At 41.3% G+C, this 26,623-nt stretch overlaps 1 protein-coding gene across 1 annotated transcript in view; it reads right to left on the reverse strand.

Annotated features, from left to right (window-relative positions):
• TMEM30A (transmembrane protein 30A) overlaps nucleotides 1-25,884 on the reverse strand; it is a 45,264-nt gene extending 19,380 nt beyond the window's left edge. Inside the window, 3 exon segments of the mRNA XM_060114951.1 lie at nucleotides 1,634-1,741; nucleotides 25,338-25,712; nucleotides 25,714-25,884. Coding sequence (XP_059970934.1) covers nucleotides 1,634-1,741; nucleotides 25,338-25,712; nucleotides 25,714-25,884 — 654 coding nt within the window.
• Between the last annotated feature and the right edge of the window lie 739 nt (nucleotides 25,885-26,623).

A 26,623-nucleotide genomic window follows, 5' to 3' on the forward strand; every position in this document is an offset into this window, starting at 1 on the left:
TATACTCAATTAAAAGGAATTCAGAAAAAAAAAAGGAATTCAATAACATTTTGCCTTATTTGATTTGCTGTTTTCATATACACAATCATTTATTTAAAGCTTGATTTTCAAATGTCAAAATATGTAAACTTTCTCATTCCTTATAAAGAAAACACTTACATAGAAATCTTTCATTTATTTATTTGGTTGGTTGGTTTTTTTGTTCTCTGAAAAGGCTTTAGTCTAATTCAGCTTGGGCTTGTAAAGGAACACAGAGCCCACAAAAGAATGAATCTGAGGATGATCACCTCTGCAGAAGAAAAGTTCTGAAATGCTAAATGTTTTTGTATGGGGGAAGAAACTAGTGGAGCTTCTAAATCATTACAAGTCTCTTCCATGTCTTTAATTCTGCCTGTTCTGACAAAAGCAGAACTTAATGCATCTTTATAGTTTTTCCATCACATAAAAAATCAAATTTTTATGATGCTTTAAAGTTATATGTTATTTCTGCCAAAACAAAATAATTAAATTCCTGTCTTCTCCCTAATTTATTTTCATATTTTTTAAAAAGAGAGCATTACAGTCCACTATCTCAGGGCAACAGCATCCATAACCACTAGATGGCAACCATCTACTAGGGACCTCAAAAGTCATCACGACCTTTCAGAAAATCTAAAGCATAGCTACAAAAATCTAAAAAGTTGGCATGTATTAAAGCAGTTTTGCTCCCTGAAGAATAAAACAATAATTTTTTAAAGCTCAATTTTCAGGTAAAGGAGAACACAAACGGGTCTTGTCATGCCTGTTTCTGAATCTTTGTGTCCTTTAGCATCTGCTCAGTTTCCAAGAAGAATGACAGGTAAGTGTGAATGCAAAAGACACACAGAGCGCACACACACACACACACACACACACACACACACACACACACGGATGGTATTCTAACTGCTTGTCAATAAGCTTTTACTAAGTGTTTGCATTTATGTTAAAGTATCATATCTGATGAAAAAATAATGCAATTAAATAATGGGTGAATTAGTATTTATTTTCCAAAGTAAAAATTATAGTATTAAAAGTAGGCAAAACAGTTTGAGCAATAATTTTTAAAATACAAGTAGATGTAGATAGAAACTTGATACAAAAAAAAATTTTGTACAGTTATAAAATTTTCCAGAAAAAGAATGTTTTAAATTTAAACTACTAACTACAATAAACTATTAAATTAATGTATTTAATTATCAGACAGCATAATCCAATAGCAAAACAAAACAATCTTCCTCAAAAGTGTATAGATTCCCGGGGCCTCCCTGGTGGCGCAGTGGTTAAGAGTCCGCCTGCCGATGCAGGGGATGCGGGTTCGTGCCCCGGTCTGGGAGGATCCCATATGCCGCGGAGCGGCTGGGCCCGTGAGCCATGGCCGCTGGGCCTGCGCATCCGGAGCCTGTGCTCCGCAACGGGAGAGGCCACAACAGTGAGAGGCCCACATACCGCAAAAAAAAAAAAAAAAAGGAAAAAAAAAAAAAAAGTGTATAGATTCCCAATAAATTAAAGCAACATATCAACAAGAAGAAAATAACTAGTAAAAAAAAAATTAATATAATATCAATATTTTTTAAAGCATGGCTTTTCTAAAACACTACTTGGGAATACAGACCTCAAATGACTGTTCCAGTGTGAAGTTAATGGTACAAATACAAGGTGTCACATTCGAAGACAAACATTTATTGCAGGGACTGGAAGGATCTGTTCCGGTATAATCAATCTGCAAGAGAAAAATATAACTAAGCACACCTCCTTGGAGAAAGTGGATACACTCTGAAATAATTTGCTGTCAGAGGGAAAAATGAGTCTGATGGAGCAATAACAGCCCAGAAAAAAACTTTTTATAAGGTCGTCTGTTTATTTTGACAGTGTGAGGTGTACAAACTGGAAAGGGTCCTATGTCATCCTACTGGCTCATCTCTCCTTTTTATCAAAAGAAATACATTTATGCATAAAATCATAAATATAAAATTCAAACTGCATGATGTATAAAGATTTCAATAACTATAAAGTCTAAACAACTTTTCCATCATCTCAGCTTTCCATGGCACATTTTCAAGTTAAAAAAGCAAACAAACAAACAAAAAACTACCAGGTTTCTCAAGGGCTACCATTTCTTTAAAACCTGGTGTTGGATAATTAAGAATCTGTCTTATCTTTCTCCTGGGTTCCTGGCAGGGAGCCTCTAAATCCCTTAAAATTCCCCTGGTGATAAGAGTGTATTTGTTTTTGATAAGCCCCTTGAGTCACCCTGGAGTTTATGCTAAGGAGATGGCTCAGGTGAGGGCTGGTCACCGGAAAGACTAGATGTGATTAGGGACTCTGGACCAGCCCGAACTCTGGAAGGAGGGAGAAGCCTGGAAATTTAGTTCAATCATGTGGCCAATGTTTAATCAATCATGTCTTCATCGTGGAATTCCAATAAAAACTCTGGCCACCACAGGTGAGCTCCCGGGTTGGTTAACCCATCAATGTGCCCTGATTCTACAGGGAGAGGGCACGAAGCTCTATATCCAAGACTCTCCCAGACCTCGCCAAATGTGTCTCTCCATTTAGCTGGTCGTAGTTTATATGATTTATGATAAAACTATAATTGTAAGTCTAGCACTTCCCTGAGTTCTGAGTCATTCCCGCAAATTATGGAACCTGAGAGAAGTTACAGTAACCTCCCATATTTATAGGCAGTTGGTCAGAAATGCAAGGGGCCTGGAGATCTCTGAACTTGCAACTGGCATCTGAAGTGAGGGCAGTCTGGGGGAGGGGGGCTTGGGAACTCCCGGATTTGTAGCTAGTTGGCCAGAAGTATGGGTGGCCTGGGGCCCTGACTCACAGCTGGTGTCCGAGTGGTACTGAAGCATATGGTTGGGGACTATGCCCTTACACTTGTGGAGTCTGACACTAACTCAGGTGGTCAGTGTCAGAACTGAATTGCAGTACACCAGCTGTTGTCAGAAGGCCTGACCTGATAGCTAAAATGAGAAAACTTTTTCCATTATACGAAGTTTTTAAATAGATTTCATTTTTTAGAGTGGTTTGAGGTTCACAGCAAAACTGAGTGCAAGCTACAGAGTTCCCATAGACTCCCTGGACCTACACATACACAGTCTCCTTGATTATCAGTAGCCCTCACGAGAGTAATACATTTGCTACCAGTGATGACCCTACAATGACACATCATTATCACCCAAAGGCAGTGGTTTACCTTAAGATTCACTCTAGGTGTTGTACATTCCATGGGTTTTGACAAGGGTATGATGACATATATACACCATCACAGTAGCACACAGAATAGTTGCACTGCCTCAAAAATCCTCTGTACTCTGTTTATTCATTCCTCCCTTATCGCTAAGCCCTGACAACCGTGGATCTTCTGCCTTTTCCAGAATGTCACATAATTGGCATCATAAAGTATGTAGCCTTTTCGGATTTACCTCTTTCACTTAGGAATATGCATTTAAGGTTCCTCACTGTCATTTCATGGCTTGACAGCACATTTCTTTTTAGCATTAAAGATTATTCCATTTTCTTGGTCCACCACAGATTATTTATCCATTCACCTGCTGAAGGATATCTTGGTTGTTTCCAAGTTTTGGCAAGTACAAGTAAAACTGCTATAAACATCCACATGCAGGTTTTTGTGTGGACCTAAGTTTTCAGCCCATTTACGTAAACAACAAGGAGTAGAAATGGTGGATTTCATGGTAAGAGTATGCTTAGTTTTGTAAGAGTCTGCCAAACTGTCTTCCAAAGTGACTGCACCACTTTGCATTCCCACTGGCAATGAATGAGTTCCTGTTGCTCCACAACCTCTCCAGCATGTGGTGGTGTTGACGTTTTGGGTTTTCACTAATAGGTGTGTAGTGGCATCTCACTGTTGTTTTAATTTGCAATTCCCTAATGATCATGTCAGGCATCTTTCACTTGTTACTTGCCATCTGTGTACTATTGACTAAAGGTTTATGTCCCCCCAAAATTCGTATGTTGAAGCCCTAATTCCCAATGTGATTAATTTGGAGGTGGGGACATTGGATTAGGGTTATTTATTTATCTTTTAAATTTTATTTATATTTTTGGCTGCGTTAGGTCTTTGTCGTGGAGCGCGGGCTTTCTCTAGTTGCGGCGTGCAGGGGCTACTCTTCGTTGAGGTGCGAGGGCTACTCATTGTGGTGGCTTCTCTTGTTGCGGAGCACAGGTTCTAGGCGTGCAGGCTTCAGTAGTTGCAGCATGTGGGTTCTAGAGCACACGGGCTTCAGCAGTTGCGATGCATGGGCTCAAGAGTTGCGGTGTGCAGGCTCTAGAGCATGAGGGCTTCAGTAGTTGTAGCGTGCGGGCCCAGTAGCTGTGGCTCGAGGGCTCCAGAGTGCAGGCTCAGTAGTTGTGGCGCACAGGCTCAGTTGCTCCGCGGCATGTGGGATCTTCCTGGACCAAGGATTGAACCTGTGTCCCCTGTATTGGCAGGTGGATTCTTAACCAGTGCGCCACCAGGGAAGTCCCTGGATTAGGTTCAGATGAGGTCATGAAGGTAGGGCCTCCATGATACGACTAGTATCCTCCTAAGGTGAAGAAGAAAGACCAGAGCGTGCTCACGCTCATGCACTCTCTCTCTCTCTCTCTCTCAGCTACGTGAGGACAAAGTGAGAAGGCAGCCATCTATCAGTACAAGTCAGGAAAAGGGTCTTCACCCTTTTCAGGGTGAAGACTCTGAAGGAACTGAATCTGCAAGCACCCTGATCTAGACTTCCCAGCCTCTAAGACAATGAGAAATAAATGTCTGTTTTTTAAGCCTTCTAGTCTATATTATTTTTTTTATAGCAGCCCAAATTGACAGATTTTGGTACTGAAAAGTGGGGTGCTGCTTTAACAAATACTCAAAAAGAAGTGGCTTTAGAACTGGGAAACGGTTAGAGGTTGGAGATTTGAGATGCATGCTAGAAATATAAACATTAAAGGAGATTCTGGTGACATCTCAGAGAGAAATGAGGTGAGTTAGAAAGAAGCTTCCTTCTCCTTAGAGAATTAATAAATAAATGTGATCAGAATATTGGTTGAAATATAGATGGTAAAAGGCCATCCTTACAGGTCTTACTCAGAAATGAGGAACATTATTGGACAATGGAAAAAAAGGTGATCCTTGTCACAAAGTGGCACAGAATTTGGCTGAAGTGTGCTCTAGTGTTTTGTGGAATGTAGAACTTGTGAGGGATGAAACTGGATAGTTAGGTAGATTTCCAAGCACAGTGTTCAAAGAGTGTCTTGGTTCCACCTGACTGCTTATAGTAAAATGGAAGAAGAGAGAAACAAATGGAATAAGGAATAATGTTAAGCAAAAAGGGACCAAAACTTATGATCTGGAAAATTCTCAAACCTGTCCATACTATAAAAAATGAGAAAGCTTGTTCTGAAGAGAATACTAAGGTGTAGCTGAACAATCATTTGATAAAGAGATTAGCGTGGGTTTGAACCACGGACCTAATCAGCCATTCCAGCAGAAACACTGCCAGTGTGAACGGAAGGGGAAAGAGAAGGGACAAAATGAAGGAAAGCTGAGGGTCTTGCTTAGATCCTACAGGACTGGCCCATACAGCCATTCGGCTACAGAATGTGCTATTGATTCTCCAAGATGAGAAGAACAATCCCAAAGGTGATTTCGAGACCATCAGGGCTACATCCTCGGTTCATACTGGGGGAGGAGTTCAACAGATCAGAGGGCAGCAATCCGGAGCCTCGGGGGGCAGGACTTCTACCCCAGTGGGTCCTGAAGGCAGAGTGTCAGACCAAAGAGTATTATTCTCAAGGCTTAAGATCTGATGATATTTGTCTTGCTCGGTTTTGGAGACTTGCTTGGAACTCATCACCCCTTTATTTTCATTTTTTCCCCTTTCAAATTTGAGTGTCTATACTATGTCTGTCCCTCCATGGAATTTTGGAAGCACGTCTGGTTCCACAGGTTCACAGCTGGAGAGAAATTTTGCCTCAGGATGAATCATACCTTGAGTCTCACCCATATCTGATTAAAATGATATTGAGAAGACAGTTTAGACTTTAGAGTCGATACTGGAACCAGTTGAGACTTTTGGGGCTGATGATGGAATGAAAGTATTTTGCATGTAAGGAGGACGTGAATTTGAGGAGCACAGGGGCAGAATGTATGGACTGAATGTCTGTGTCTCCTCTCCCTCCAAATCTATGCTGAAGCCCTAATCCCCAGTATGATAGCATTTGGTGGTAGGCCTTTGGAAGGTAATTAGGTTTAGATGAGGTCAGGAGGGTGGGGCCCCCATGATGGGATTAGTATCCTTAATAAGAAGAGAAAAAGAAATCAGAGCTCCTTCTCTCTACGCCATGGTGAGGACACAGCAAGAAGGTGGCCATCTGCAAGCCAGAAAGAGGGTCCTCACCAAGAACTGAACCTATCAGCACCGTGATCTTGGACATCCCTGCCTCAAGGACTGTGAGAAATGAGTCCCCGTTGTTTAAGCCACCTAGTTTACATTTTGTTATAACAACCTAAGCTGACTAAGATATTGTCAGGTGAGGTATCTGTTCAGGTCTTTTGCCCATTTTTAATAGGGTTTTCCATTTTCTTTTATTGACTATTAAGAGTTCTTTGTACATTTTGGTAACAGTCCTTTATCAGATATGCCTTTCAACAATTTTTTTCTCCCAGACTATGACTTGTCTTATCACTCTCTTGATAAATAAGAATTTTATCATTAGCAACCCTAATTAATTGTCTTTAATAAAGTAAAAAAAAAAGCCAACTAATCTTTATTTCTGAAGCTGAACATTTAAACTTTATATATGGATATTCAATTTCTTTTCATAATTAAAAAAAAGGTTAAAATATGTATATAGAAAGTAGAGCATCAAATTACAACATCTGCAGAACCCTCCTACATTGTTGGTGGCAATGTAAATTCGTACAATTTACAATTGTACCTATTCTTGCTACGGAGAACAGTATGGAGGATACTTAAAAAACTAAAAATAGAACTACCACATTATCCAGCAATCCCACTCCTGGGCATATACCCAGAGAAAACCATAATTCAAAAAAATACATGCACCCCAGTGTTCACTGCAGCACTATATACAACAGCCAAGACATGGAAGCAACCTAAATGCCCATCAACAGAGGAATGGATAAAGAAGATGTGGTACATAGGGACTTCCCTGGTGGTCCAGTGGTAAAGAATCCACCTTACAATGCAGGGGACACGGGTTTGATCCCTGGTCAGGGAACTAAGATCCCACATGCAGCGGGACAACTAAGCCTGCGTGCCACAACTACTGAGCTCACACACCTCAACTAGAGCCCATGTGCCGCAAAACTACAGAGCCCAAGCGCTCTGGAAACCATGCACCACTACAGAACCCACACACCCTGGAGACTGCACACCACAACTAGAGAGGAGAAAACCCACACACCACAACTAGAGAGAAGGCCACGCACCTCAACAAAAGATCCCATATGCCTCAGTGAAAATCCCATGCACCACAACTAAGACCCAACACAGCCAAAAATAAATAAATAATAAATAAATAAATCTTAAAAAAAAAAAAAGATGTGGTATATATGTACAATGGAGCATTACTCAGCCGTAAAAAAAGAACAAAAGAATGCCATTTGCAGCAACATGGATGGACCTAGAGATTATCAAACTAAGTAAGTCAGACAGAGAAAGACAAATATCATATGATATCACTCATATGTGGAATCTAATTTAAAAAATGATAAAAAATAAACTTATTTACGAAACAGAAACAGACTCACAGATTTCAAAAACAAACTTATGGGACTTCCCTGGTGGCGCAGTGGTTAAGAATCTGCCTGCCAACTCAGGGGCCACGGGTTCGAGCCCTGGTCCGGGAAGATCCCACATGCTGTGGAGCAACTAAGCCCGTGCGCCACAACTACTGAAGCCAGCGCACCTAGAGCCCGTGTTCCGCAACAGGAGAAGCCACCGCAGTGAGAAGCACGCGCACCACTACGAAGACACAACGCAGCCAAACAGAAATAAATAAATAAATTTATTTTTTAAAAAAAACAATAAAAAACAAACTTATGGTTACCAAAGGGGAAATGGGGCGGGGGGGATAAATTAGGAGCTTGGGATTAACATACACATACTACCATATATAAAATAGATAACCAACAAGGAGCTACTGGGTAGCACAGGGAACTCCACTCAATATTCTGTAATAACCTATATGGGTAAAGAATCTGAAAAATAATGAATATATGTATATGCATAACTGAATCACTTTGCTGTACACCTGAAACTAACAAAACATTGTTAATCAACCATACTCCAATAAAATTTTTTAAAAAACAATAAAAAAATTACATCTAATTGCTTTTCAAAAACCACAAAACTGCTTAATAAAACTTGGTTTTGTCAAATTCTGATATAACCTATTGAAATGTCCTCCATCAAAGCTTGCTTACTAATGAAACTTTGTTTAGAGAAAATTTTCATTCACTGCAAATACCTAAGAGAAGCTAGGCACGTAATTAAAACAAGCTAAAAAAACAGGTCTCCTAAATGAAGAGAGATAAAACATATATAATTTTTCACTAAACCTGTGGGGCCACAGCTTTCCACCCAGGGCTTATTCATGCACAGTATCGCACTTAAAAGCCAACTTTTATGATTTTGACAAGATGAAAGAAAACATGAGAACATTTAGAAAAATCAACTATATTTAAAAATCTATATTAAAATATATTAATTTTTTTTTGATTTTTTAAATTTAATAATTTCTGCACATCTTCTCTCTCTTCTAAGTCAAATTTAAGGATCAAAAAAAAAAGTTGTCAGCTGGGTCTATTACCATATTGTTTGCCTTTGAACAGAAACCTCTTAAACCACTCTCTTTCAAATTATTTTCTAGGGCAAAGGAGGAAAGACAGATCATCAGTTGTGATTAAGCAAAGATATTCTTTACTTAACTGAACAAAAATAATACGACGGAATGTGAAATCTAATAAATTATACTACAGTATATTAAACCTGAACATTTTTTGAAACCACGAATTATTGCTGAATGTTAAATTATACTTCAAAGAATAGCTATAACATTCTCATCACAATCTTTTAATTATACTTTTCTTAAATATACAAAAAATTGCATGTCTTTTGATTCCAGGAAATTCTGAAAGTAAAAAAACTGTCATTAACATTTTAAGCCTTACTATGTGCAAGGCATGACATGAAGATACAAAAGTAATCATATCTTATACTTAGTCGGTACAGTTTACACAGCCCTTTCTATTCCACAATCTGATCCTCACCAAAATCCTATAGTATTATCCTCATTTTACATAAAGAGAACATTCAGAAACTTGCCCAAGGATACACGAACAGCACTAGCTGGAGCTACGCTAGAAGCAAGGATTTTTTACTCCAAGTCCAACGTTCCTTCTACTAAACTGCTTCTTCACCACCATAGTCAGTCCCCTTGGCCCTCCAGAAGACTATCAAAGATAGTGCACAGACACAAAGAAAAGGACTATAAACATTAAGTGCTAAACTGAACGGCAAAGAGGGCAGTAAGTACTAGATGGACTAGCACTTTCTCACTGAGAAGAGAAGAGGATTTGAACTGAGCCATTAAAAGGAAAAAAAGGATGGAAAAGGGCGACATATGGAGAAGCACGAGGTAGAGAGCACAGGTACCTTTAAGGATGACGAGCATAAACACTTTGGATTTGTGGAGAGAGTTTTCATGTTGGAAGGAAACGAGACAACGCTAAAAGGTAAACTAGATCCGTAACTACATGCTTTGTTTTACTGGCCACTGTTTATTGAATGGATATACTAAGTGTCAGACATTATAAGCACTTAACACACACCATCTCATTAAAACGTAGTCCTGAAAAGTTAATTTTTATTTTCCTCATTTTAACCTAGGAAACTGACACTTCGGGAGGTTTAGTAATTTTCCCAAGATCACGCAGCAAGAATCTGAACCCAGCTCTGCCTTTCTCCAAAACCTCTGTTCTCTCCACCATCCTATGTCCTCTTGCACAATGAACATACCATCCTTTCTGATATACAAACTCAGAGCCTGCAGATTATAAGAATGAAGAAAAATCTGGGGGATAACTGTGACTTACTGTTGTTGTTAATTTGGGTGCCCAGCACCCAAACACACCTCCAAGCCCTGGGGAATTCTCCTGGTGGAGAGTTTGAGAGGCAGGCAGGGCTCCCACTTCCACTTCAGAAGCCAAGGGAATAAACGAGTCCTTCCTCTCCCTAACCCCAGGAGCCAGGACAAAAGCATACATACATCAATCCCGATTGAGACTAGAGAACTGAATCTCCATATAAATGGGAGAGGAGTGGGTGTGATGAGCTCAGCAGCGGCAGCAGAAGTCTAGCAGGGAACTCAACAGCAGCTGTGGCATCTGAGCCACTGTTTCTGCTTCCAAACTTCCCTTCCTTCCCTCCTGTCTCCAAACCTGGTCCTCTAGACCTCCCATCTATTTTGTGTGAGAGCTACCCAGTCTCCTCCAATAAATCCCTTTCCCCTGTAAGCTACCCAGAGTGGGTTAATATTGCCGACAACAAAGCCTCTGAAAGCTAAATAATCCCGAGTGTTAAAAATGTCCTGCAGGAAATAAGGAAATGGGACTACCCTGGTGGCGCAGTGGTTAAAATCCCCGGGTTCGATCCCTGATCCAGGAAGATTCCACATGCCATGAAGCAACTGAACCCACGAGCCACAACTACTGAAGCCCGTGCGCCTAGAACCCATGCTCCGCAACAAGAGAAGCCACCGCAGTGAGAAGCCCGTGCACCTCAATGGAGAGCAAGCAGCCCCTGCTCACCGCAACTAGAGAAAGCTTGCATGCAGCAACGAAGACCCAATGCAGCCAAAAAAATTTTAATTAAAATTAATAAAAGGAAATAAGGAAATGGAGACAGGGAGGCTAACATAATCAAACACTTGTATTGATATAACAACAGATTTTTTTAAAAGTCTAAGGTAACGAGACTTTGATTTCTTCCTGAACACCCTGTCAAGGAAAGAATCACTTATTAACTTAATATTTACTTGAATGTCTGTGTGTTCCAGGCAAGAGGGACTCAAGCCAATACCTAACCACGTGGCGCTCACTGTCTAATACAGAACACGGTCACTAGGATGGAATGGGTGTTTTGGTAAAAGAAGTACAGGTACCATGGAAACACATACCTAATCCAGTATCTAGCAAATTCCTCCACGAGGGCTGACAAGTGGATGTCATCTACAGGGAGATAGTACCAAGAGGGACGATCTCTAACCGAGGGCTCAGCACAGGAACAAACCCAGGATACAGGAGTTTAGGACAAAGTTCTGAGTTAAAGATCTGGTCATCAATCAGGGGTTCTCCAGTTAAGGTACCTAAGTTTTCTACAGGGTCCATTTATAAAACAGTTGGCAACCAGTAATAAGGAAAATCTAGGTCTCAGAAACCGGGAAAGCGGAATTGGATTACAGAGTCGAAGCTAAAGGGGTAGCTTTTGTGACGAGCCACTATAAGCCAGAGCAGTGTGGCTTCGCAGTCCAGGTGACAAAATGGGGACAGGGCTGTGGAAAAGGCCATCCCAGTACTGCTGTAGAATTCTTAGAAACGACCGTATCAGAAGCTTCTGGAGATAGCACCCTCCACCAACACTGCTGCCCACACGAGGTGCAGTAACCTCAGCAGCCACCAGGAAGCTCGTGCAGTTACCATCAGGCAAGGCAGAGGAGCGAGGGGACAGGAAGGTCAAGACGGAAACCTTGCCCTAAGGGCCTAGAGCTGATTCTTTAGTTTTATAAGTCACGCTGACGCCACACGACAGCAGCCAACTTCCCTGTTTTGTTACTCGGAGATCTTCGGCAAAAAGAAAAGGCTGTAGAGGCTGAGCCATGGTCCACGCTCTTGCCTCAGAGGAAGTAATGCAAGTTACACTGCTTCCTACTCAAAGCTCAAACATGAGGGACAGCACTGAATTTTCCACAGAGATTACTATGTCTGTAGACAATGTAATTTGTATAACCCAGGCCCGAGTAGGAAAGAAGGTGGGCATTGATTGACTGAGAGAGTGAGAGGAAAAGTAAAAGAGGCACAAAAAGACAGCAGGATGTTGTGGAGTACCGAACGTTTTAAAAAGCATTTAAAATGCTTCTTTTTTATTAAATTGGTAATACATCTATAAGAAAAATTCCCTTCAAAAATGCTCATCAGGGCTTCCCTGGTGGCACACTGGTTGAGTATCCGCCTGCCGATGCAGGGGACACAGGTTCGAGCCCGGGTCCGGGAAGATCCCACGTGCCGCGGAGCGGCTGGGCCCGTGAGCCATGGCCGCTGGGCCTGCGCGTCCGGAGCCTGTGCTCCGCGGCGGGAGAGGCCACAGCAGTGAGAGGCCCGCAAACCGCCAAAAAAAGTGCTCATCAGGGCCTCCCTGGTGGCGCAGTAGTTGAGAATCTGCCTGCCAATGCAGGGGACACGGGTTCGAGCCCTGGTCTGGGAAGATCCCACAGGCCGCGGGGCAACTGGGACCGTGAGCCACAGCTACTGAGCCTGCATGTCTGGAGCCTTTGCTCCGCAACAAGAGAGGCCGCGACAGTGAGGGGCCTGCGCACCGCGATGAAGTGTGGCCCCCGCTTGCCGCAACTGGAGAAAGCCCTCGCGCAGAAACGAAGACCCGACACAGCCAAAAATAAATAAATAAATTAAAAAAAAAAAAAAAAGCTCATCAGATAAAGGGGGTGGAGGAAAGAAATAAACATACACATTGGACAGGGAATGTGGCCCCCATCCCAGCTCTACAAGGGTCAAGCCATTAGCCATCACAGCTGCCCACCAACAGTGCACCCTGAGGGAAGATTCAGGATGGAAAAAAAACAGGAAGCATTCTGTGTTTTAGATACTGGCCCGAGATAGTTACGATGCACATGTAAGGTATAATTTCAGTGAGCCCAGACTCTTGCGTCTTCCCATACACAGAAAAGCACTAAAATCATTAACTTTGGATGCCTGTTCTTTGTGATTAGTCCAGCAAAGACTCCTGCACATCCTGACTCCTCCCTTACCTCTTCGGAGCAGTTTCTCAGAGCTGAGAGGCTGTGTCCTGGACTGTAGTCCTCAGTAAGATCCCCAAACAAAACTTAACTCCCAGCTTTTAGGTTATGGGTTTTTCTTCAGTCGACACATACTTAAATTATTTAGAGCCTGTTAAAAGTTAAGAGTTGAACTTTTTTTTAATTCAGTCACTCTTTTATTTTTGAAGATCAGCTTTTAAAAAATCAAAAGCTTAGTTCTAAACTGATAGCTATAGAACATGCTCAATCCTTTATATCCTAATAAAATTCTATGGGTCACATGAAATCTGCTGCATGTTTCTGTAGGTTAAAGAATCTGAGTGGGAGCCACAGAAAAGATGTTTACTTCGAATTCAATCAGTAAGTCTCATGCTCACAGGTGGAAATGATAAATGAATGAATTAGGTGATATACTATCTTTGAAGAAAGAATAGCAATAGGAAAACTAGCTGTTATTTCCCAACTGTCTACTCCATACCAGAACTATTTTAATCTTTTACAGAGAGATTGAGATTCAGGGGTTAAATGACTGCCCAAAGCCAATCAGCTAGTATGTGACTATTAGTAGTTTCCTAGGGCTGGTGAAAGAAAATACCACAAACTGGGTGTCTTAGAACAAGAGAAATTTCCTCGCTCACAGTTCTGGAGGCTAGAAGTCTGAATTCAAGGTGTCAGCAGGGCTATTCTCCCTCTGAGACTCTGGGGAGAAACCGTCCTTGCCTCCTGCTAGCTTCTGGCAGCGGCCGGCATTCCTTGGTTTGCAGCTGCATCACACCACCTCCGTCTCTGCTGTTACACAGTCCTCCCCATGTCCCCGTCTTCACATCGTCTTCCCTCTGTGCCTGTCTCTTCTTACAGGGACACCAGTCACACTGGATAGGAGCCCACCCGAAGAACCTCATCTTGATTACATTTGCAATGCCTCGATTTCCAAATAGAGTCACATCCACAGGTGCTAGGAGTTAAGATTTCAGCACATCCTTCGCTGGGACACAGTTCAACCCACGACAGTGATATAATCGTATCTGTCTCGCTCCGAAGCTGCTGTTCTTTCCATAGACTGAGCTGCTTTCTCTCGTTAATCCTGAACAACAGGTGCCACGCGATAATTTAGAAATATGGAAGTCAATTTAAAAGACATCATATTTTAAAAACAAAATTGGCACCGTTCATGAATATGCTGAGGTTTTAAACAGTACTACCAAATCTTCAGAGTTTTCACCTAAAATACAGATCAAAAACAACTTTGTTATGATAGGTAGATGTCATTCTAGCACCATCTTAACTTTCTGAATCTGAAATAGAAGTTTATAATATAAATTTACATACACCAAGTTTTTATATCTGGCATTTAATGCAGTTCTACAAATGAAGAAGTAAATTCCAACCTGAAGTTGTAGTTTACCCCTTAAAACTCTTACAAAAGTATCAAGTTATAGAAACTGCCTAGGACAGAACTGATGAAAAGGGCTTTGCTAATTATGCTCCGATCTATGTACTAGGGCAGATCAAAGGAACAGATGCGCAGTTAACATGAGTAAAGCAGGGCTTTTAGTGTAAGGAAATGCATGGTCTTCTCCATATAAAACGCTGTTTTTGTATAGTCAGGTAACTGATGTTCCAACACGAGTGGCTGTTATCTCTGTCTCCAGTGCTACTCTCTGACGATAACCTCATGCTAACCTCGTACCATATTTCATACATTATACTCTCCTCTCTAAACCATCACTGGTCTCATTTTCACCCCCCAGTCCCATTTTCATATCCCTAGATGTATTCATTTGGTTGAATTTCTTCCTTCCCACTTGAAACTCTTACCATCTCTCTCTATTTCAAATCCACAGTGATCTTTCCCAAACTAAGTCAGACACATGTGATTTGTTATTTGGGGCAGGGGGCGAGGGGGGTGCATTACGCTTCACTAAAAACTTTACTTAAAAAAAATCAACAGTGATGATCCACTGAACCCCATAATCTCACACCCAACTGTGGTCTTTTGATGCCTATAAATGGTACCACCATTGTCCCAAGCATCCAAGCCCAAAATCTTGGCATCCCCTTGGGAATTAGCACCCAAGTTGGTCAATTCTTCCTTGAATTTGACTCACTTCTTCCAGTACAAATCAAGCTTTGAGACTTCATGCCAGTTTTTTAAAAGGGAAAAGAAAAAGTACATTCTATCGTTTTAAAAATCAAGGAAAAAAATTAATTTCTAAAAACTTTTTCAAAGTTAAATATAATTGTATATAATGTGAGACCTGACAGCTTAGAACAATAGCCAACTTACTCAGCATAGTGATGCACAATGTTATTAAATGTCACATAATCATTCTTACATTTTAATTAATTTAGAAATTAAACTACAAATCCATGTAATTGGAGGTTGGTCTATGGTTTCCAGCTTTTCAGAACTAATAAGTATACAACAGTACCTCCTTCTAAAATAAGCATCAAAAAATTCTTCCATTTTTAAAATCATCATCATCCCTCTTCTGCTTGCAGCATTTGCCAAAAAACTTGTCTGCTAATTTTTTACTGTTCTGAATTACTGTTCAATAAGCAAATCTGTTTGCCTTCAGATATGGATGGATATCATAGTTATACATGTTTGATCTTGCAGTATTATATATATCATTTTCCTTGAAAATGGAAAGGGGAGAAATCAGGGAAGACTTTCCACAGTGTTGACAGGAACGACATTTGAAAACCATGGTAGGACAAGAAAAGGAAGGACATTTCAGGTAGATCTAGCAGCATGCCACATCCCATAAACTACAGCAGTTTGCTATGGTTAGAGCAAAGGGCAGGGGAGTGGTAGGAGATGAGGCCAGAGAAACAGAAAGTAGCCTATCATGAAGAAAGTTACATTCCACATTAAGGGTTTTGAACATGATCCTGAATGCTACAGGGAGACATACAAGAAATTTTAAGCAAGAGAATGAAAGATTCAGATTAGGCTGTTTAAAAGATCACTCCGGCAGTAACATGCAGAAAGACTAAAGAAAATGCCAGACTAGAACGAAAAAAGAAAAAAAAAGAATGCTACTGCAATAATCCAGATGAGAAATGTTAAGAATATAAACTAAGAAAAAGGCAGTGGTAATGGGAAAAAAGATTTTAAAAATATAGAGAGGGCTTCCCTGGTGGCGCAGTGGTTGAGAGTCCGCGTGCCGATGCAGAGAACGCGGGTTTGTGCCCCGGTCCGGGAGGATCCCACATGCCACGGAGCAGCTGGGCCCGTGAGCCACGGCCACTGAGCCTGCGCGTCCGGAGCCTGTGCTCCGCCACGGGAGAGGCCACAACAGTGAGAGGCCCACGTACCACAAAAAAATATATATATAGAGAGAGAGAAAGTAAAACCTAGAGAACTTAACGCCTAGAGATGGGATGATAAGTGTAGGTAGACTTCCAGAGTTTCTGGCTTGAAAACCCATGTGGACAGTGACACCATTCAGTGCAGGACTGCTCCTTTCATGCAGTAAACTCAAACGCCAGCCCTCAGTCCTCCACTTACGTGAGCTATCAGCGCTGGGCATGGTTGCTCACACACTCTACCCTGACCTGGGCTTCCAGACCATCACACTGACCTTGGTGTTCACCTGCCTCGCTGGCTGCGCCTTTCCAGTCTCCTGTGCTAGTTCCTCCTCATCTCCCCAACTTCTGTAAACACTGGAGTGACTCAGGGCTTTCTTTGGATGTTCTCACTTTTTTTGACCTATAATCACTCTTTTGACTTCATTCCATCTTATGTCTTTGTATATCATCTACGCTGATGAATCCTCAATGCTTAAACCCAGTCTCAACCTTCCCCCTAAACTCTAGCCTCATATATTCAATTGTCTACTCATTATTTACGACTTGGATGTTTAAAAGGCATCTCATTGTAACAAGTTAAAAACAGAACTCTTTACTCAGCTTCTCACACCCCAACCCCCTACTATCACTCGAAAACTTTTTCTACAGTCTTCCCCATCTTGATAAATTGAAGCCGAGTTTCCCTAAAACCGTGTTCCCTTACTGAGTTTATGATTAATCTCTCGCCCCAAAGCTTTATTCCCTTTGTTGTCCCCTCTGACCTCAATTCTGTGCCAAATGAACACTAACCATCCAGAGTCAGATGACTAAGATTGCTGTTGTCGATAACATCCTTCATGTACTAAAATTTTTGTTGTAGATACCATCACTAACACACAAACTCAGGCTGTGTCTCCAGGGCAAGATGAGCCTACAGACCCCCGAGCCATGGACCACCTGGCCAGAGAACTGTAAACCAAAGATAGCCTGATTCCCAAAACCATTCTGCCCCTTTAAAACATCCCTAACTCAGAGACCGAGTTGGAGTGGATCTGAGGCCTGTCTCCCATGCCTTTGCATGGCACCCTGCAAATAAACCCCTACACTTTGCTGCAAATGCTTGCTGTCAGAGTTTGTCTTTCTGCAACCAGGCACACAAGCCCTTGCTTGGTTACAAAATTACAATTCCATCCTTCCAATGCAGGCCAAAATATCTTAGAGTTATCTTTGATTCTACAATTTCTCTCACACCCGACACATCCACTACATGAGAAAATTCTATTAGCTCTACTTTCATAACACATCCTAGATCTAACTGCTCTTCTAACAGCCGTTCTACAGTGGACACCATCATCTCATTGAAACAGGAGGGAAGGGGGTAGGGCACAACCTTTAAAAGAATGACACAGCCCAAGGACACAACATAAACTTATTTAGAACCAAACAGATCCAAGATGGCGGACAAGTCGACTTCCACTAGACCTTGAGCCTCAGTATACACTCACTGTTACACATCAGCAAGCTAAATGACACACCCACAGGCGCCAGGACAGTTCCAAGGCCGACCATAAAAGTCCAAAAGTGGGCAGTGGCCCAATTCCTAGAAATTCCCACTCCCTCCCCAAAATAGTTGGAATATTCCTCTGACTCATTAGCCTATGAAATAAATTACCCACCCCTATAAAAACTGACCACCCCATACCCTGGTGCCGCTCTCGCCTTCTGAGATGGCCCACACTCTGTCTGTGGGGTGTGCTTCCCCCAAGCCTGCTCCCAAGTCCTGAGACCGGGTGTGTGACCTCAGTTAAAAGACCATGGGTTCAAGTCTCAGTCTGGGTTTTGGCTGCGTTTGAGTTCCGGCGCGTGGGTTCAGGTCCCAATCTAAGTTAGACAGTTTCATCATTATCAAATACCCAGTCTATCCACAACATGGCACCAGCTTATTTACCCTTACTCCACTTTCTCTAGACACCTTTTGATTTCCTGCCACTACAGTTTTGTTCATATAAATCTCCTTTCTTGGAATGCATCCAACCTCCTCTTTAGAAGTGCTGTTTATCCTTCAAGTTCCAGCTCAAAGCCCACTTCCACCACAAAGTCTTCCATAGTTATTAGAGACAGATGTAATATTGTCTTCTTTTGGACCACTAAGGCATATTCTTTCTGTCTGTGCCACTCATCTAGCAATGCTTGGTTTTCCTTTAATATGTATGTTTCATCTCCCCCCAAAAGATTCCAGGTTCAGGTACCTTAAGAAGGGTTCTCTGTTTGAGGGGGAAGGAAAAAAAAAACGAGGCCTTGTCCACAAACTTTTTTCTGTCGCCCACTATGGCCAGAGCAGCACTTTACATACAGAGAATGCTCAATGTTGATTAAAACTCTTGATAAATTTAACTCAGTCTGTGAGTTTTTACCATCAAAAGACCACTATATCCTTCATGAGCTAAAATTCAAGGGCAGCCTGGCCTAATGTCCAGATGGTAATAAAATCCACGTGGGTATAAAAACAAAGTTTGTGGACGTGGGAGTGCAGATATCTCTTCGAGATACTGATTTGATTTCCTTTAAATATATACCGAGTGGACGTGCTAGATCTTATGGCAGTTCTATATTTTAATTTTTTGAGCAACCTCCATACTCTTGTCCATAATGGCTGTACGAATTTACATCGCACAAGAGTCCCCTGTTTTCTACACCCTCACCAACACTTGTTATCACTTGTCTTTTTAATAAGAGTAACTATGGGAAGTGATGGACATGTTAATTAGCTTTATTATGGTGATTATTTTACAGTATATACATATATCAAGACATCACAATGAACACTGTAAGTAAATACAATTTTTGTCAATTGTAACCTTAATAAAGGTAGGGAAAAAAAGCTTATACTAAAGATAATAGTTCATAACTTATCCTAGAAAGAAAGAGGCTACCAGGTGGGAGAGGAACTACAGTTCCCTTATTTTTAAAAATTAATGCCTGTTAAATGTCAAAAGCATACAAGGCACAGTGCAGAATACAATGATAAGCTGGAGACCTGCCAATAGCTTAAATTCAAAACACAAAGAGCCAGAGGCAAAACAGAACAACAGATGGAGACGACTGGATTAGTTTAAGAGTTATCATATTTCTCAACTTTGTTCTGCTACCATTGTAATTGCTCTCCTAAATCGAACTGGAAATTCTTCTTAGTAATTCTAAAAATACATCCCATTCTTAAGAAACTGACTGAATTTAATGCGGTGGGAAAGGAGGAATCTGAAGGACATGCCATTTTTACCCTGCAAAAGAACTGGAGAACTTCCATTTTTGAATGTAAATCTGTCTTAAAGGAAATCAATATAATACCTAAACAGGTCACTCAACAAAATGCTGAGTAATAAGGTAAATCATTTTAAGTATTAATTAGATTAAATTTAAAACGGCATTCTTAAGTACCCCTTTGAACTGATTCCACACTACGGAATTTATTTTAAAAGATAAAAATTAAAAAATAAAAGATAAAAATAAAAAGAATTATTTGTCCTTTCTAGAGGCTCTAATGAAGACAAAAGGTAATTAAGGTAAAAATCTCAAAAACAATTTTCTTTAGTTCCTTCAGCTTTATCTGACTGTGACAAAGAAATGAAGAATGATATTACCTGTGCCAAGGTTAATGGTAAATTCAGCTAAGATATTCTACATCTATTTGTACAAAGAAGGTAGAACACAAGCAATTATCAGTAATCACTACACTTACCTTGAAAAGATTATTGAGGATCAGAATGTATAAGTTAAACACTGCTATTTCTGTAACAACTGCTAAATTTACCAGTATGTCTCTTTAAAACTCTAAGTCAGGGCTTCCCTGGTGGCTCAGTGGTTGAGAGTCCGCCTGCCGATGCAGGGGACACGGGTTCGTGCCCGATCCGGGAAGATCCCACATGCCACGGAGCAGCTGGGCTGCTGAGCCTGCGCGTCCGGAGCCTGTGCTCCGCAACGGGAGAGGCCACAGCAGTGAGAGGCCCGAAAAACTCTAAGTCAAGGGTAGGAAAGTCTTTTCTGTAAGGAGGCAGAAAGTAAATATTTTAGGCTTTGCAAACCAAGAGGATATTTGTAGGTTCTTATATAACAGAGAGAAAACAAATTTGCACAAACTTTTATTGATGAAATTCAACATATAATAACAATTGTGTACAATTTTCTGGTAACACAGATCTACTGGTAAGAATAAAATTCTTTTGGGGGGGTAACATTTCGCATTATCGGAGTTCAAAGTTAGTGTTCCCTGTCATCAAACTCAATTGCAAATGTTCATCTGTAAAACCATTCTCAGTTCCTGGCTTCACGAAAATGGTCTGGCTAGCCATATTTACTTGGTCGTGCCTTGCCCTAAGTACTAAAGTTACATGAGAAGCAAATAATAACACTAACACCACAAACCTCTTAATTTCCAAGAGTCAACTTCTAAGTCAACTTCTAAGCAACTGCAATCCATTTGACTATTAAAATCTTTACACTTGTCTAATTTTAGTGCCTAATCCACTAAAATTTGACGAAAATGTATGTTGAACACTTTGGCAATATTAATTTGAAGTAAATGTTTAGTTTTAAGTTTATACTGACTATCACCCAGAATAACGTCCTCACCTGATCCTAACCATTAATTTACAGCTCTATAGGACTTCTTATATAGGTGGCGCAGTGGTTAAGAATCCACCTGCCAACACAGGTTCGAGGCCTGGTCCAGGAAGATCCCACATGCCGCAGAGCAACTAAGCCCATGCGCTACAACTACTGAGCCTACGCTCTAGAGCCCGCGAGCCACAACTACTGAGCCCGCGTGCCTAGAGCCCGTGCTCCGCAACAAGGGAAGCCCCCGCAAGGAGCAGCCCGCATGCTGCAACAGAGTAGCCCCTGCTCGCTGCAACTAGAGAAAGCCCGCATGCAGCAACGAAGACCCAACGCAGCCAAAAATAAGTTAATTAATTTTTAAAAAAATTTACAACTATATAACTTCACACTGATAAATTTGTGAAATTGCAAAAATTAAGAATACCTCCTACCTGTTTCAAGTTAGCCCCATTCAATTAATATCTCTGCCTCACCAACAAGGGCCCTCAACTAGAAAAACACTACCTTTATGGTAGAAAGATGTGCCTGACTCCTGCAATTGCCAAATTACAGAAAATATTCATTCCTTGCTGCTAATAAATGAAGATATTAAGTCTTAGTCTTAACGAGATATTAAATATTTAAAATATTTTCTTATGAATGATAAAATTAACTTTAGTTTTCTAATAACTTTATTAGATTATGGAAAATCTAAAAACCAACTAAACAAGATATATACACCTAATGGGGGGGAGGAGATATCCTTCCAAATATAAGCATTAAAAATTTTAAATACCTTTTTTACTCCCTTTTTAGGAGAGTCCAACATGTTTTACAAGAGTAGTAATTTTTTAGTATAAAATTTCTGGGAAAAGGATGAAGACCCTCTGATTTTTATACCTAAAAAGTCTGGATTTCTGATCTTATCACTTTAAGCTATATTACAAAAGCATTCTGGGGGCTTCCCTGGTGGTGCAGTGGGTGGGAATCTGCCTGCCAATGCAGGGGACGTGGGTTTGATCCCTGGCCCGGGAAGATTCCCACGTGCCGCGGAGTAACTAAGCCCGTGCGCCACAACTACTGAGCCTGCGCTCTAGAGCCTGTGCTCTGCAACAAGAGAAGCCACGACAATGAGAAGCCCGCGTACCACTCGCTGCAACTAGAGAAAGCCCGCACACAGAACAAAGACCCAACACAGCCAAAAATAAAAACAAATAAATAAATAAGTTTTTTAAAAAAAGCATTCTGATTGGACAAGTCTCCTTTGGCCTAGTAATTTGATGTATTGATAATACAGCAATACAAGTTCTTAAAATTTTCAATAATGAGGCAAGAGGCTAAAGAGCTGTGAGCAACTTATAGTATGGAAGTGAACGTTGCCAAGAACTTCTCATTACACATTTACTTTTAATAATCCTCAACATATTTTATTACTAAACTAGTGGCTGACAAAGGGTGGACAGCAGTCGGAAACACACATGTGTGTTTTGGGAAAGCTCCCTAGGTTTTTCTAATAACTCCAGACCCAATTCTGAACGAATTCTCCACATAATCAACAAATTTTTCAAAATTTATTCTATTTGCATAACTGTATGGTACAAAATTCCTAATCATTCCTAATTTTCATTTCCTCTGGTTCCAAAGGTGATACAATTTGAATATGCAGCATTTTTCTTTAAATCACATTAAAGAAGTCACAGAATATTAGAGTTGAACAGCCTCTTAGAGACCACCTAGTCTGAATCTTTTGGCTCTTCAAGTAAAATGAAAATCGAGACTCAAAAACATGCCTAAGATCACAAACTAGGGAGTAAAAGTTGGGACTTCAACTCTAATGCCTTGACTCTTAACCTTAGTGCCCTTCTAACTAGATCAAGCTGCAGAAGACTCTTCAGGCAACTTGAAATCAGAATTCTATACATGAGAACTATTTAAGAAATTTCCTACTCAGTGCTCTGTGGTGACCTAAATGGGAAGGAAATCCAAAAAAGAGGGGATATATGTATACATATAGCTGATTCACTTTGCTGTACAGCAGAAACTAATACAACATTGTAAAGCAACTATACTCCAATAAAAATTAATTTTAAAAAAATTTTTTAAAGAAATTTCCATTTCACCAACTACTTGGTGTGAAGAACTGTATTTTATTTCAGAATCCGAAAGTGTTAAAGAAAGTAAACATTTATCTTCATAGTATAGTAAATATCTATAGAAGGTGAGTTCTGATAATTTAGTAAATACTCATCATATAAAATTCCAAACTATTGCTACTTTCATCTTAATATCCTAAGAAGTTTCAAGGGCTTCCCTGACAGTCCAGTGGTTAAGACTTTACCTTCTTATGCAGGGGGTGCGGGTTCAATACCTGGTGGGAAAGTTAAGATCCCACATGCCTCGTGGCCAAAAAACCAAAACAGAAAACAGAAGCAATATAGTAACAAACTCAATGGAGACTTTAAAAATGGTCCACATCAGAAAAATCTTAAAAAAAAAAAATCCTAAGAAGTTTAAGTAAGATGATGAAATTTCTAATGTTAAATTTTCTTCTACTTAATTACTAACATTGCAGTAAGGGTCCTAGTGTAGTGTGAAAGCTTAGGACTGAAAATCAAGACATCTGGGTTTGGTTTCTGTCTCAATTTTACAATACTCTTCCAGCTTACTAGCAAATACCAACCCCTCTGACTCCATTTCTCATCTCCTGATTCGGGGTCAGCACAATAATAGTAACTATTGTACAAACTTAGTGGCAGGAATATTATCTATATTGTTTCTAATTCTCACATTTCACAAGATAGGCATTATTTACCGATTTTACAGGTGAGGAAACTGAGGCTCAGAGAGATTATGTTTTCCAATAAGCTGAGCTAGTTAGTGGCTGAGCTGGAATTTAAACCCAGCTCTGCCTGACTCCTGCCTAGAGCCCATGGTCCTTGTATTACACCACTTTGCTCATATCCTGATATGTGTGGTCCTCGTAGAGTTGGGAGAACAAGAAGTACTACATTTGAAGACCTACTAGGAGATAAAAATGATAAAACCAAACTTTATGCTGAAAAAAAAAATACTGTGTTACTTTCTTTAGTTATTAAACTGAAAATGAGTTTTTAGTAAAAGATTTAAAAACTAGGCTATAGATATTGTACAATTCTTATTACTATTATAACACAGAAATGAGCACTGTACAATTAAAAAATATAACGATTTTGCTTTTACAGGTAACACTGTGAATTAAACTGGAAAGTATGCCTATTCCTGTAGTTGAAATAAAATTGCTTTGAAAGCCCTATTAAAAAGCATGCATAATTTTTAAGTATTTAATAAAATTAGAGGGGAAAAAATGACACAATCTGATAGAACAGAAGCAATCAAGAGAACTCTGTACCAGCCCCTTCCCTTTCGAACAGATAAAAATATTTCTCAGATATTCAAGAAAAGTGGATGAGCAGATGTTTAATACCGGACATCTACACAAAGTATTTACATCCTGTATCAACCTATGTTCACCACTGCATATGGATGAAGATATTATGATTGTTTCTCTGACAAAAGTCAAGATGCTTCCCCAAGTTTCTCTAACACGTCTTATAAAAGTAAAATGTTCAGCAGACAATTCACAAATTATTCTCTGTGTTACGGTCGTTGACTTTTTTTTTTTTTTAAAGTTTGGGGGGAAAAAAAACTAGCGCGAATGTAGGGCATGGTTATTAATCAATGTAGCCTAAAGGCAAAACCGGAATTGAAGTTTCAGGTTACCTTTTACCTCATGCCCTATAACTAAAAGCATCTATTAACTCAGAAGGTACTGTACACACCTCGGTCACACGTCCTAATATGTGATCTGGTAACATGACAGCTTCTTGACATAAAAATCATCAATGCCTCTATGACTCTGGGTCTTTTCCCCAACAATGGCCAAGGTGTTAATCTCCGTGTCCCGGGATAATCCCCACACAGGTAACGACACTCTGGACGTGTCAACTCTCCTGGCGTTTTATCTCCACATAACTTCTTTCCACTTCTCTTTTTCTTTGCTTCTTTTTTCCACCGTCGTTGGAGGTTAAAACCACACACACCGCCCAGGAAAGGGGCGCTCTTCCCCCGACCCACACTCTGCATTAAACATTCATTCCCTCTCTAACCCGGTAAACAGCAAGAGGAAGCGCGGGCAAAACTGCAAATTCAGAAAACCCGTAGGAAGAGAAAGAGGAAACTGAGGAAGAAAGAAGGTGGGGGAGGGCGGGGCCCGCCTGTCAAGCCCCGGGACCCGAGGAAGGAGTGGGGCCGGCGGGGGGACCCCGCTTCCCGGCGGCGCCAACTCCCACCGCCGCTGCCTCCCGTCCGCTCACCTCGATCTCGCGGATGTTGTTGGAGGTGACGAAGATGCCGATGCCAATGGGGATGAAGATGAGGCCGATGATGAAGAAGGTGGGGAGCACCGTGCCGGCGGTAAGAATGGGCTGCCAAGCCGGCAGCCGTTGCTGTTTGAAGGCCGTGTTATCCGGTCTCCGGTTCTTAGCGGTGCCCCCGGGAGCACACGGGGGCCCACCATCCACTTCATCCTTCGCGTTATAGTTCATCGCCATCGACCCCCAGGGCGCGGCTCCGCGACGCGCAGGTGGACCGCCCAGCTGACCCGCCTTCTGACCCTGACAGAAGACGCGCAGGCGCAGGCGCCGCCGCAGCCGCCGCCGCTGCCGCCGCAGCCGCCACCTCGGCTGTAAAGGCGGAAGAGGCGGGACATCCTTCCGCAGACTGCCGCCGACCGGAAGCGGGACTCGGCTGGGGACGCCAGAGGGAGGGAGAGAGGAAGGGGGGAGAATCCTGAGGGACGAGGGGAGGGGAAAAGGGAGGAGGGTAGAAGGGGGAGGGAGAAGGCGGACGCCCCCTGATCATCGGCCCTGTGACGACAAAGTGAGGGCGTCTGTCCCTAGATCGTGAAGCTGCGTTGGCGCCTGCGAGGCCCCGGCAGAGGGGGGCGAAGAGGCCTCGGCCATTGCGCCACAGGCGCGTCTTCGCTCCGCTCGCGGAAGCTTCGGTTCGCACGCAGCTGCCGGCCCTTCCCCCCTTTCCCTCTCCCCACTGATAACAAACTAGTTTGTTTTCTATGCTATCTGACTCTGCTTCTTTTTGTTATATTAACTAGTTTGTTTTATCGTTTAAGTTCCACATATAAGCAATATTACGCAGTATTGTCTTTCTCTGACTTATTTTAATTAGCAACATACCCTCCAAGTCCATCCATGGTGTGGTAAACGGTAAAATTCCATTCTTTTTTATGGCTGAGTAGTATTCCATTTTATATATACCACCTGTTCTTTATCCATTCATGTGTTGATGGATACTTAGGTTGTGTATACAGCTTGGTACATAATTGTAAATAACGCTGCTCTGCACATCAGGGGTGCATGTGTCTTTTCAAATTAGTGTTTTCATTTTGGGGAAATATATACTCAGGAGTGGAATTGCTGGGTCATATCGTATATCTATTTTTAACTTTTTGAGAAACCTCCATGCTGTTTTCCACAGTGGATGCACCAGTTTACTGTTTCCACTAACAGTGCAGGAAGCTTCCCTTTTCTCCGCATCCTTGCCAACATTTGTTATTTGTGGTCTTTTTGATGATAGCCATTCT

Source organism: Mesoplodon densirostris, chromosome 12, assembly GCF_025265405.1.
Source record: "Mesoplodon densirostris isolate mMesDen1 chromosome 12, mMesDen1 primary haplotype, whole genome shotgun sequence".
NCBI lineage: Eukaryota > Metazoa > Chordata > Mammalia > Artiodactyla > Ziphiidae > Mesoplodon > Mesoplodon densirostris.